General features: G+C 40.0%; 5 protein-coding genes across 5 annotated transcripts; 3 read left to right on the top strand and 2 right to left on the bottom strand.

The window, feature by feature from the left end:
* Positions 1-51: 51 nt before the first annotated feature.
* On the bottom strand, positions 52-2,462 carry LOC126786267 (nudix hydrolase 2-like). Its single transcript, XM_050512041.1, has 8 exons — positions 2,237-2,462; positions 2,091-2,156; positions 1,874-2,011; positions 1,524-1,601; positions 1,374-1,424; positions 1,222-1,256; positions 788-896; positions 52-320 (listed from the first exon to the last, which is right to left on the bottom strand). Exons 1-8 carry the CDS (start codon positions 2,411-2,413, stop codon positions 114-116), a joined length of 861 nt encoding a protein of 286 aa, XP_050367998.1. The 5' UTR covers positions 2,414-2,462; the 3' UTR covers positions 52-113.
* A 1,017-nt stretch (positions 2,463-3,479) lies between these two features.
* Positions 3,480-4,789, top strand: LOC126789397 (palmitoyl-monogalactosyldiacylglycerol delta-7 desaturase, chloroplastic-like). The gene is made up of 5 exons (XM_050515539.1): positions 3,480-3,749; positions 3,851-3,991; positions 4,073-4,216; positions 4,351-4,457; positions 4,570-4,789. The coding sequence occupies exons 1-5, from the start codon at positions 3,480-3,482 to the stop codon at positions 4,787-4,789; spliced, it is 882 nt and encodes a 293-aa protein (XP_050371496.1).
* A 549-nt stretch (positions 4,790-5,338) lies between these two features.
* LOC126789405 (palmitoyl-monogalactosyldiacylglycerol delta-7 desaturase, chloroplastic-like) lies at positions 5,339-7,011 on the top strand. The gene is made up of 5 exons (XM_050515553.1): positions 5,339-5,649; positions 5,751-5,891; positions 6,000-6,143; positions 6,468-6,574; positions 6,667-7,011. Exons 1-5 carry the CDS (start codon positions 5,371-5,373, stop codon positions 6,887-6,889), a joined length of 894 nt encoding a protein of 297 aa, XP_050371510.1. The 5' UTR covers positions 5,339-5,370; the 3' UTR covers positions 6,890-7,011.
* On the bottom strand, positions 6,932-9,196 carry LOC126789406 (nudix hydrolase 2-like). The gene is made up of 8 exons (XM_050515554.1): positions 9,039-9,196; positions 8,897-8,962; positions 8,648-8,785; positions 8,363-8,440; positions 8,232-8,282; positions 8,088-8,122; positions 7,524-7,632; positions 6,932-7,233 (listed from the first exon to the last, which is right to left on the bottom strand). The coding sequence occupies exons 1-8, from the start codon at positions 9,168-9,170 to the stop codon at positions 7,033-7,035; spliced, it is 810 nt and encodes a 269-aa protein (XP_050371511.1). The 5' UTR covers positions 9,171-9,196; the 3' UTR covers positions 6,932-7,032.
* Positions 9,197-9,411: 215 nt separating this feature from the next.
* On the top strand, positions 9,412-11,628 carry LOC126789404 (trihelix transcription factor GTL1). The gene is made up of 2 exons (XM_050515552.1): positions 9,412-9,727; positions 10,197-11,628. The coding sequence occupies exons 1-2, from the start codon at positions 9,516-9,518 to the stop codon at positions 11,374-11,376; spliced, it is 1,392 nt and encodes a 463-aa protein (XP_050371509.1). The 5' UTR covers positions 9,412-9,515; the 3' UTR covers positions 11,377-11,628.
* The last annotated feature ends 1,393 nt before the right edge of the window (positions 11,629-13,021 follow it).

The following is a 13,021-nucleotide window of genomic DNA, read 5'->3' as shown; positions in this document are numbered from 1 at the left end:
GGAATTAGGGTGAAAGACTCGAAAGTGAACCTTTGATGCATAAACTTTTTTTTTTTTTTGTAAGGTTGACTAGAATCATGAAATCTTTGATGGATATTCAACTGATGCTAGAATCACAGTTCAACTTCACCGTCTCGCTTTGGTGCTCCACCACTATTCAAGTACAAGTAGCTCTTCTCTCCAGAAAGACTAGTTGTAGTTACCGGAGAAAATCCAGAATACTCCCCCTCCATTTTTGCTTTACATATTTCACTCATGTACTTTAGCAGCTCATTGTTCTGGAGAAAGGGTTGAGCAGCATATTCTTCAAATGGCATCCACTGAAACCCATTACAAACAAAGTAAAACACATTTTAATTAGGAGCTAGCAACAATCTGAGTAGCTTGTTCAGAGTTGAAAAAATAAAAAGTTTGAATGCAGCAAAACGCACATCAGTTACAGTAAATATATAACAAAATGAATGCGCACATCAATTGCAGTAAAAAAAAAAACAATCAGGCTGCCATTCTAGCCCTTGAATTTCAGAAATTAACAATCAGAAAGCAGTTCATATTCAATCATCAAGATAGATACTCTCTAGCTGTGAATGCAGAAAATGATTATGATTGCTATACCAGTAGTACACGTTTAAGATAGATAATTACAGATTTTGAGTGTAGTTCACAATATAACATTGTTTGGTCAAACACACTGCGAGTATGGAATGAGGTTCAGGAAATATTGACTAGCTGGTAAGAACCATGCATGTCAAGGTAAACTAAAGTTTATTTTCGACTATATGCTTACCTGAGCGGCTTCTATCTCTTGTTCTTGCTTCTGGATGTCACAGGAAAGGGCTTGCAACAAGCATACAAAGAATAAATCTGATTTCTCAAAAAATGACTTGTGGCTTTGTCTGCAATATATATGTGGTCAGATATGTAAATGGACTATTATAATGTCTTAGCACTAAAAATCAAAAGAAAAGTAGAGTTTTCAAAAGAATAAAACGAAAAGGTTCAAAACCTGAAATTATCGATATTGAGAATCACACAATAAACTCAACAGATAAGCAGGGCTAATTTGCTCATGGCAGCAGGGCTAATTTGCTTTATTGATCGATGTAGGGACAGTCGTATCATTGCAAGTCATTGTTTATAGAATGTTCGTGCTCATTACATGAACTACTTGTGGCACCTTGAGGGTTAAATACAGACTACTTTCTTAAGTACACATCATACCTGAATGCGAGGACTTCCACAAACTTTGTGTCAATCTGAAACAACAGACAGCCAGAATCAAATATACCAACAAAACCACATGATTACTGCATGAAGCTCAAATTTCCACAAGATTAGGAAGAATTATGTGTAACTGCATGAAGTATACTTACTCCAGTTTCTTCTTTTACTTCTCTCTCAGCAGCTGCATAGATATTTTCTCCCTGGAGATGATGAAGTTTAATGATATAGTTAAGTTATAATAGAGAATACCCCATTGCTTTAGAAATACAAAACCAATGCTCATAGTGAAATGCACACACCTCATCGACAACCCCAGTAGGGAATTTCCACACACCTGTCCCCTGGAAGTGTCCGCTCTTTTCTTGAACTACTAGCACCTATATCGTTTATGACATTTCAGGAACGCAAAATTCAGCCAAGACTGCAGCTAGCTAGCTAGAGTCAAAATATCAGCTGCCAACTCAGATAAACGAATACGTACATATGACACAAATAACTTTGGACGCGATCCAAGACTATTTTAAAGAAGCAATACAAATGAGAGTCGGTGCAAAAGTGAATGTGTGTGATCGCAGCAGCATTTTAAGGCAAACTCGGATACTACATTACTACTTTGCATAGAATTGATAAGCTTGAGGGGGGTATATACCTCTCGGTTTTGATTGAAAACAAATGCACCAATTCCGACACGGTGGGAGGCATTGGCAGGAATAGTGTGAGGAGAAGGAGGAATCCAATTGACGAGCATCAAATAAGTAGGCTCTGCGTGGTGATACCAGAATCCGTTCTGCAATATTATTTCCAATTCAATCATGAATCATGCATATAACGAACTACACTATTGAAATTAAGAAGCAAATGATGACCATCACTGCAGGTTCTACAAGATTGACTCGCTGGATGTGCAATTTGATCCAAACACCCTTCTTCCCCTGCACCAACAATTTACATTCATTCATTCCTACTAGCTAAGAAAATATGAAACTGAAGTTGATTAGAAGTGGGCACAAACCTCAAGTTTCCAATGCGCAATTGAAGAGGTGAGAAATGAAAGGAAGGAGGCAGGGTCGATAGGATCGGTGATGTCGACGATGACACCGCCGTACTGGTCATTGATAGCACTAAGTAGCTTCACCTCACTCTCGACATTACTTTCAGCTGTAGCGACCATTGTTGGTTCATCTTCCATTTTCAGGGATCTACCTCCTCAGTTGATTCTTTAAATCATGAATGGGAGGAGGCGAATGGTTCTACAAGAATGACTCCGGCTAGTTTGATATTCCTGCCACTTTTATAATAAAAAAATATGTTTTTACTGTACTGTACAAAAAATCAACTTTAACTTAAAACAGATTTGTGTTTGGTAAATATTAATTTTACAAGTATTATCGATAAATAAATTATTTGTTTAAATTTTAAACAAAACTATTATAAATATGATCAATACAAAAAGGCATGATTTTATTTTAACATATTAAAAATGATTATAGATAAATGAGTTATTTGAGAATTTACAGAAAAATATTAATATTTATTAAGCTTTCAATAAAAACTGCTTCTAAAAACAACGATTAACATTATTTACTTTTAACCACGTCGAGTTGGTATGGGCTAATACCGCTAATAGTTGCTTCTTAATTTTACCCCATGTCAAAGAATTGAAAATTGTAGTTCTCTGTTTGAATACAAGTGCATAAATATATCTCCTACATATGACTCAAAGTATTGTGACAGAGCAAAGGGAATTCTCTCGCGAGCATTATTGTGCAAGAATATTCATATTATTACTTGCTTTACTCTACATCACTACATGCAGGCTAGTATACTCTTAAATTCAAATCTCTCTCCAACTGGCTATATCTGCTAGCTGTATGAATTGAAAGGGAGTTTAAACAGGTTGATTATATAGATCATTTGTTCATCACCAACGATGGGTCGTGAGAAAACAAAAGATCGAGACATATATGTTCTGAGTTCTGACGTTAAGGTCATCGAGTTTAGGCACGATAAGGAGTCTGTGGAGACTACGTACTACTTAGAAGGAAATGCTATGCAGTTGGGAATTCTGTTATGACAGTTGTAACCGCATTGCTTGTTAGATAGGACAAGTAGCTAGCTTATAAATTCATAAGGGTTTAGACTAGTACTTAAAGGGAATCACTGTAATTATTATCAAGTGCTCCAATTGCTCTCATTTGGTGGTCTCGATTGCTTTCCTTCAATTCTGCCTGTGTCGTGAGTTCTCACTTGTTTCAATGGTGAATTGGAGAATGATGGAATTTCTTGGGAGGGAATGGCACTTCATTGATGTACTGACTTGGATAGCAGTTATATTTTTACACTGCCTTGCTCTTTTGGCCCCATTTCAGTTCACCTGGGGTGCATTTTGGCTGTGCGTGGCACTCTATTTTCTTACGGGTCTAGGTATAAGTCTAGGTTACCATAGGAACCTTGCTCACCGGAGTTTAAAACTTCCAAAATGGCTCGAATACTTTTTTGCATATTGCGGTGCTGTCACACTTCAGGTGCGTGTTACTACAATGCTAATTAGAGACTTGACAATCTAATTTGTTAGATCTTGTTGCGTTATATTCATATCATTCTGGAACCTTGATCTTGTTTGCAGGGAAGTCCTGTTGAATGGGTTAGCACACACAGGTACCATCACCAGTTCACAGATACAGAGAAAGACCCTCACAGCCCCATATTGGGAATATGGTTTAGTCATATTGGTTGGATCTTCAACTATCGTCTAAGATTTCACAGTGTATGTACTTGATAATCGATCTTTGCTGAACAAATAAAAGTTTTGTTGTTGGTTTGAAAGTAATGGCTTGACATTGTGCAGTACGAAAGACGACTAAAGAATGCTGATGATCTAAGACGGCAGGCTTATTATAGATTTCTCCATCGTACATACCTACTTCACCCGGTTAGTCTAGGAGTTCTATTCTATGCTTTAGGAGGACTACCCTTTTTGGTTTGGGGAACGGTAATACACCTATTTCTCTCAGACAGTTAAACTAGTTATGAATCCTATTGCAATTAACAGAAGGAATTGCATTTCTACTCTGAATTTTTTCTTTGATGAAATTTTCATGTGGCATATATATATATTCTTTGCAGGGTGTGAGGACAGTAATCGGTTACCACTTGACTTTTTCAGTAAATTCGGTTTGTCACATATGGGGAAAGCGAGTGTGGGATACCGGTGATTTGTCTAGAAACAACTGGTATGTATATCAGTATATGTATATGCAATCCCATATAAAAGTAAAATAGTTTCTGATTTAATTACCCGGGAAAATAGTAATCAGCTGGTCGACTACTTTCGTGGCACTACAGGTTGTTGGCATTGCCTACACTTGGAGAAGGGTGGCACAATAACCACCACTCCTTCGATTACTCAGCTCGACTGGGCCTCGAGTGGTGGCAGATTGATTTGACATGGTACTTCATCAGAATTCTTCAAGTTGCTGGATTGGCAACCGATGTGAAAACCCCAACTGAGTCCCAGAAGAAACGCAAGCCTTTGTACAACAAAACTAATGAGCAAAAGTTTTAATAAAACGTCTAGGTATTCCTATTGGGATACCTTTGCTTCAATTGTGGTTATGTATAGTTATCATATATGTCAATACGTATTGAAGGAGGATGAATTACACAATATGCATGAATTTGTTATATACATATTGAGAATTTTAGAAGAAGAAATTTTGTCAGTTATGTAAAATGTATGTGAGATATTGAAGGAAACTAAAAAATGTCTTATTAATTCGGTAGTTATGTAATTTGAGATGGACTTGCTCGGTTGGAGGCTGAGCATAAAATAAAGGCGGAGGACTTGCTCTAAGCAAATAGAGAGTTTCTCAAAGTCCATTAAGTTTGTTATATTGTTGATCGAGACGTCAGCTGAGAGTTAACCAACTAACTAGGTTAGGAGATACAGCAGCTATTTAGCTTATAAAACAGAACTAGGAACATTACTATTAACGGGACTCCTTACTGTACGAGTGTACGTATCAAGAACTGTTGTAATCTTAATTTCACTCTTCATTTGATGGGTGTTGTTTGGATTCCGACTACTTGATTGTTTCAAACAGATCGGATCGGAGCACATACGTGCTCTCGTGGCGGTTCCGATCAATGGTAGATTGGAGAGTGACAAGCCTGGTAAAATTTCTTGGGAGGGAGTGGAACTTCATTGATGTTCTGACTTTGATCATTGTTACATCTATACACTGCCTCGCTCTTTTGGCCCCATTTCAGTTCACCTGGGGTGCATTTTCTCTGTTCGTGGCACTATATTTTCTTACAGGTCTAGGTATTACTCTAGGTTACCATAGGAATCTTGCACACCGGAGTTTAAAGCTTCAAAAATGGCTGGAATACTTTTTCGCCTATTGCGGTGTTCTCACGCTTCAGGTGCATGCGCACAACATTGATTAAAAGGCTTACATACTAATCAGCTATTTAGTCTTCTGGAGCATCTAGCTATGTATAACCTAGCTTGATCTCGTTTGCAGGGAAGCCCGATTGAATGGGTTAGCACACACAGGTACCATCATCAATATACGGATACAAAGAAAGACCCTCATAGCCCCATTAAGGGACTCTGGTTTAGTCATATTGGTTGGATCTTCAATCACCGTTTGAGGTTTGAAAGCGTACGTCATCTCTCTCTCTCTCTCTCTCTCTCTCTCTCTCTCTCTCTCTCTGAACAAATCATGGTTTTGTTGTTGGCTTAATTATAAACTGATACAATGACACTGCAGTATAGTATGAGACTAAAGAATGCTGATGATTTAAGAAGGCAGGCGTACTATAGGTTTATCCATCGTACTTACCTCCTTCATCCAGTTGCTCTTGGAGTTTTGTTCTATGCTTTAGGAGGACTTCCCTATTTGGTTTGGGGAACGGTAATACTATTTCTCTCGTTGAAATTACATACTTTAAATGCGCACGAGGGTATGCAGTTACATTATGAAGTAACAAATAGATCAAATTTGTGGTTTGGGGTGAATTCCCCGTGCTCTATTGTGGTTTGGGATCTGCTACTGCTAGAGTTGCTCAATTACTTCATAATGACGTTGTAATTATGAAGTACGCACTACGCAGTTACATAGTTTCAAATTGAAATGGAAGGGCTGGATGCCATTGCAGTACTGCTACTTTCTACCTTGTTTTGTTTTACTCATGAATTTAGTTTTTGGATCATTTCATTCATTTGGCTTTGTTTGCAGGGTGTAAGGACAGTAGTTGGTTTCCATGTGACTTTTTCTGTGAATTCAGTTGGTCACATTTGGGGAAAGCGAGTATGGGATACCGGTGATTTGTCTAGAAACAACTGGTACATATATGCAATTGATCCAAATTAAGGAAAAGTAAAGTAGCTAGTTTGTGATTTACATGAAAGAATAGTAATTTGATTTCTGCAAATAGGTTGTTGGCATTGCCTACACTTGGAGAAGGGTGGCACAATAACCACCACGCCTTTGATTACTCAGCTCGACAGGGCCTCGAATGGTGGCAGATTGACTTGACATGGTACTTCATCAGATTTCTTCAAGTTGCTGGTTTGGCAACCGATGTGAAAACCCCAACTGAAACTCAGAAGAATCGAAAACCTCTATACAACAATACCACAGCGCAAAAGTGTGAATGAAGTTTATTCCTCTTGAGATACCTTTGCTCTTCTTATGAATACATACAGTCGATCACAAAATTCTTATGCTTCATGAGTTCACATTGATTAGTTTTCTGCATTTAAAATTCTTCGTGAATGAAGTACTTTATAAGTTCATATGATCAAAGTTTACTATGTTTCTTGGGTGCTTCAGTAACATTCAAGTACAAGTAGCTCTTCTGTACGGAATAACTTCTTGTAGGAATTGGAGAAAATCCAGTATAATTCCCATCTATCTTTGCTTTGCATATGTCATGGAGATACCTCAAAAACTCATATTTCTGGACAAACGGTTGAGCTGCATATTCCTCTAATGGCATCCACTGCAATCCATCACAAACAACATAATTTGTACAGTGCAAGAGAGCTATTCCATGTGGTCGAGTACATGCATGCACCTCTATAATCCCTCATTCTCAGCCAATATTCATGTAGCAACTATATTTACAGATTACCAGAGTTGCAGTAACCATATGTAAAGCCACTATAGAACTATAGATTACTATGTTTAGAGGAGAATATGGGAAAACAAATGATGACGACTTGATGAGGTAGAATTTTAGATTGTTTGGTGTTGAATTTACTCATATTACCCCCATTAACTGAATATTACCTTGGCTGCTTCTATCTCTTGATCCTGCTTCTGGATATCAAAGGAGAGGGGTCGCAACATGCACAGGAAAAACAAATCTGACTTCTCAAAAAACGACTTATGGATCTGTCTGCAAAGTGTAAGGACTGTAATTAAGAAGGTTATAATATCCCAAGTATGTAGCAGACGACATTCGTATGGAGTTCATCTGTTCATATCAGGACTCAGGTTTATATAAAGTGAATTGAAATGCATATAAAAACACGTCCTAAGACAATACATCATGCCTTCCTGTATGAGATTGAATGGACTTGTTTTCCTTAATTTACATATTTGTGCTGTAAACCTTTAATAGAACCCATTAGCAATTGAAATTATTTATTCCCCAACTTCCTTCTTATGTTCTGTATATTCTTTACAATCTCATATATAGCACATGAGCCTAGTGCACTATCCTCATAATGTAACATTGGGTTCCACTCTTAGTTTATAAACTTGAACGTGGCAGGATCAAATTTACACCAAATCGAGTAATTCCTGTAGATTAAATGTAAACAATGTAGTATTTCTAAGCAAACATATTACCTGAAAGCTAGAATTTCTACAAACTCGGAGTCAATCTGAAGAGAAAAACAGAAAGCAAGAGCACGAAGAGGATGGCATTATTAATAAGCTAGTATTTGAATTCAGTGTAATCAAAAGCAGGGTAATGGCAAAGCAAATACTTACTCCTGTTTCTTCTTTAACCTCTCTCACAGCTGCTGCATATATATCTTCCCCCTGCACATTGATGAAAGAACTATAATGTAGGATAGACACACTCAGAACTCTGACAATACAAAACCAAATACTGCACACACCTCATCAACAGCTCCAGTAGGGAGCTTCCACAGGCCTTTCCCCCCATATTCTCCTCCCTTTTCTTGGACTACAAGCACCTACAATTAAATTTTACAAATCCAAAAACTTGAGCCATTTGAGTACTTCTGTGGAAATTAAGCAAACAAATACAGTGAAAGGGATTTGTAGGCAATGTAATAATTCTTGTGTACATGACAGAGGAGGAATACTAAAGCAGACAGGGCATGAATATATGGCAGAAGAATCTAGTGATCGAGAGTGTTGGATAGAGTATATATGTATACCTCTCTGTTATGATTAATAAGAAAAGCACCAATGCCGAGTCGATGTGTGGCATTTTGAGGGAGAGTATGGTCAGATTTGGGGATCCAATACACCAGCATCAGATAATGACGCTCCGCATGGTGGTACCAGAATCCTCGCTGCAATGCATTCCAGTACAGTGTTTCAATTTCAGTTGAGTTAACTCAGTTAAGCAGATGATGATGATGATGATGTATGGAAGAGTTAAAGAAGGGGCTAAGCAGCTAGACCTGGACAGCAGCTTCAACAAGGTAGGCTTGTTGTATAGGCAACCTTAGCCAAATACCCTTCTTCCCCTACACCACAATATTACTTACACAGCTCCATCAGAATTCAGAGACAAACAGACTCAAGAATGAAGGTGTAACCTACCTGCTGCTTCCAAAGCGCGAGTGAAGAGTTGAGAGATGAAACGAAAGTGGGAGAGTCCATAGACGAGTCACCATCCATCTGGACGATCACACCTCCATACTCGTCGCTCGTATAACTCAGTAGCTTTCCCATTTTCTCCAATTCCGGTTTGACTTGGATGAACCATTAATCATGTCCTCAATCATATTCAAATTCTTCCAGCAGCCCAAGTCTCTGTCGACAATGTTGACCATGGTGTGTGCGCACGCTCCTCTGCTCGCGCGTGAGGCGACTCTAAACTTCATTTTACCCTAGCAATGACTACAGTACTTTTGTTTGTTTTTTACCAAACCTATCTGGCGCCTCCCTCCTCCTCCATTTTTCACCCGCTCCCAACCCAACAAACCCTCGCCGCTATTACCTTCCTGCTTCTCCATTTCCCATTTTTTAATAAAATTACCAAAAACTTCTGGATTTTACTGTCGGAAGGTGGAGGCTATGGAGGTGTTAAACACCGGCGGCCGGAATATGCCGGACCCAGAAGCAGCAGCGATAGCAGAAGAGGAGTTCCCGGCGCAGATATCGCCATTTTCTGAGACGCACCAAGCTGTGTTTGATGCTGCTATGACGCCTCAGAAGCTCCGTATCAGGTGCAACGGCAGGTCTGCTCTACCGGATGATGCTGATCCGTCCGCCCAACTCGCGCCCGGGTCTGTTTCTTCTTCTTCTTCTCTCTCGCTTCAAATAAAAATTTCATCTTTTCCTTTATTTTTCTTTTTTCTTTGTTAACATTGATGGATGTGTGTGTCGTTTTTTTTTCAAGTCCAGCAAATAAAAATGGTAACTTTAAAAGGGAATCCATCTTCTATTTAGTCTGCTACTGTAAAAGCTAATTTGGAAAATCCAGTAATTAAAATGGTGTACACTATGGAACTAAAACTAGTTGCTAACTTAGCATCGTAGTGAGTTTTAGCAACTTGTTAAGTTAGCAACTTGTTTTAGTTCCTAAAAATGGTTTCTTTCTTACAATATTTTGTATATTTTGGTTAAACTACATGATAAGCACATGTTTATTGCAACTTATCTTTTTTGGTACGAGTCCTGGAACTGTTGTGTTAGTGTGTTTCTGAGCCTTTAAGGTGAGAATGTGATGGTGACTTGGTATGTTTTTATCTCCAGCATGTCACCACATAATGGTATTGGTGAGTACTTTAGAGCACAAGATGGAGAGTTCTTGAACTGGAAGCGGAAGAGAAAAAGGACATCATCTAAAACTAGTGCAATTAGAAAGAGCAAAAGGCTTGAAAGGCTTGAGCATTTTCTGGAAGGTCTGGTAAACAAAATGATGGAGAAGCAAGAGCAGATGCATCAGCAGCTGATAGAGATGGTACAAGACAAGGAGAAAGAGAGAATTGCCAAAGAAGAAGCCTGGAAGCGGCAGGAGTTGGAGAGAATCACAAGGGATGAGGAGGTCAGAGCCCAAGACACATCGCGCAGCCTTGCCCTCATTAACTTTGTACAGAATTTGTTGGGCGGTCATGTTCAAGTTCCCCAACCAGCACCAGTTGTAGCACAACCATTACCATCAATGCCTCCTAGTTCTAATCATGACCATCAATGTGTTCAAGTTCCCCAACCAGCACCAATTGTAGCACAACCGGTAGCATCAGTACCTCCTAGTTCTAATTTTAATTTTGGCCATCAACATGTTCAAGTTCCCCAATCAACACCAGTTGTATCACAACCAGCAGCATTAGTACCTCTTGGTTTTAATCATGGTCATCAATATGCGGAACAAAATGATTATCTTCCCAAAGACACAGCAACTGTCAAGGGGAGCGCAACACCTAGTGATAAAAGATGGCTCCCAGCTGAAATACAGGCACTTATAGAGCTGCGTACTAGTTTGGAAGACAGATTTCACTCCCCAAATAATTGTGGTGCTAAATCTCTATGGGAGGAGATAGCTCTAGGGATGAACCGTATGGGTTATGATCGCACTGGAAGGAAGTGTAAAGAGAAATGGGAAAACATGAACAAGTACTTCAGAAAGGCAATCACAGTTGACAAAGAACGTCCTGCAAATGCTAAGACATGTCAATACTTTAATGAATTAGAGTTGCTCTACAAAAACGGACGTCTAAATCTGGGGAAGGGCTTTAGTCCTTCAAGCAATCTGGGAAACGGCTCTAGTTGCACAGACAACCTGATGGAGATCAAGAGTGAAAAAGAGTCCCAACAGTGTGTGCTCAGCGACACAGTCGACACTCGTCTTCTAACTTGTGCCACAATGCCATCAGTGTTAAATTCAAATGAAGCTGCAGAGAGAACGAGAGTAGTGGTTTCTCCTGCTCTTTGAAGGTTAAATCTATGGATAGTGTTCAGTGTACCAGATGTCAATCTTCAGCCCTGCCTGACTTTATGATTTTAGTTTTCGTCTAGATGTGTTATATCTATGTTGGAGCTAGCTTTACTTGTTTTCTCCTTGAATTTCATAGGTGGACTAATAGACTATTAGTTATTATGTGCTGAAGGAAACTACCAAGGTGTGCAAAGACTCACTCTTAAAGGAGTCGTTCTGTTTGTGAATCTTATTAATGTATCGGCGGCATTGATCAGGCTCTTTAGAGGGTATATATATACCCGATCAAGGACGGACGTCCGCAACTCTCTAAAAGTGCGGACGTCTCAGTTTTTTCGACTGATCACACGCCAACGACGGATTTTCTGCTGCTGGATGGTGTCCAACTACCTAGAGCTTTTTCTTACCGGTGTAACTGTTGACAACTGGTTTGTTATCAACTCCAATGAACTTGAAATTTCAAGTGAGATTAATACCTATAACCTCGAAACCTAATCTCCTCGAAACGTCCAGGATGTATATGTTGTTCCTTCGGCAACGGAAACGTTGTCGCCGGCGTGTGATCGGTCGAAAAAACTTAGACGTCTGCACTTTTGGAGAGTTGCGGACGTTCGTTTCTGAATGCCTCCCTATATAAATATATATAGGGTTTTTCAGCTGCGGACGTCTACGTCGTCCGCATGGTGCGGATTCGGCGATTCCGACGACCCTTGATGAGCAATGAAGACGCAGATGGTGCCGGCAGTGCTCACCCCTCCCGTCGCTCATGTCTGTGCCGGCTAGAATCTCGAAATTTGAAGGTTCTGGACACCGTGTGGAAATTTTGAGATTCTGGTTGGCGTTGCAGCTCCAGCGAGCACAGACACGAGCACGGGGAGGGGGAGCACTACTGGCACCATTTGTGTCGTCATTGCGCACCAGGACGTCCGCAGTTGGGAATTACCCGTTCAAGGGGGAAGTGTTAACAAGTCCTCAAATCCCCAGTCAAAGAGATTTATTGGTTGAGGAGTTTAAGTTACCATTGCGGCGAATTCCCAAGTTGGAGAGCGCTATGTCCGAATGCTGACTAGCAGTCGGAACATCCATGGATCCGGAGAAAATTGACAATCGACCTAAGATCTAAGTGCTAGGCCCGGAGGATGACTAGCAGTTGGAGCATCCATGGATCCGAAGCAAATTGGCAAATGACCTAGGATCTCACTACTATGCCCGGAGGCTGACTAGCAGTCGGAGCATCCATAGATTTGGAGTAAATTGGCGACCAACCTAAGATCTCAGTGCTAGGCCCGGAGGCTGACTAACCGTCGGAGCATCCATAAATCTGGAGTAAATTGGTGAGCGACCTAGGATCTCAGTGTTAGGCTCGGAGGCTAATTGGTAGTTAGAGCATCCATGTATCCTGAGCAAATTGGCGAGTGACCTAGGATCTTAGTGCTAGGCCCGAAGACTAACTAGCAGTCGGAGCATCCATGGATCCGGGGTGTACTGGCAAGTCTCCAAAGTCCCCAGCAAGAAATGCCCGGAGTAAAAATATATGAGACACGCCACAAAAAGTGGCCAGCTTATTGCGGTTTGTCTAGTATTTATTGCAAGGGACAAGTGGTAGGCCCGTGAGAATTGAGGCATTGGTGACGTTATTTGT

The sequence above is a fragment of the Argentina anserina genome, chromosome 3 (assembly GCF_933775445.1).
Source record: "Argentina anserina chromosome 3, drPotAnse1.1, whole genome shotgun sequence".
In the NCBI taxonomy this organism is placed as follows: domain Eukaryota; kingdom Viridiplantae; phylum Streptophyta; class Magnoliopsida; order Rosales; family Rosaceae; genus Argentina; species Argentina anserina.
The sequence above is the reverse complement of the archived record's forward strand: the minus strand, read 5'-3'. Positions and strand labels throughout refer to the sequence as shown.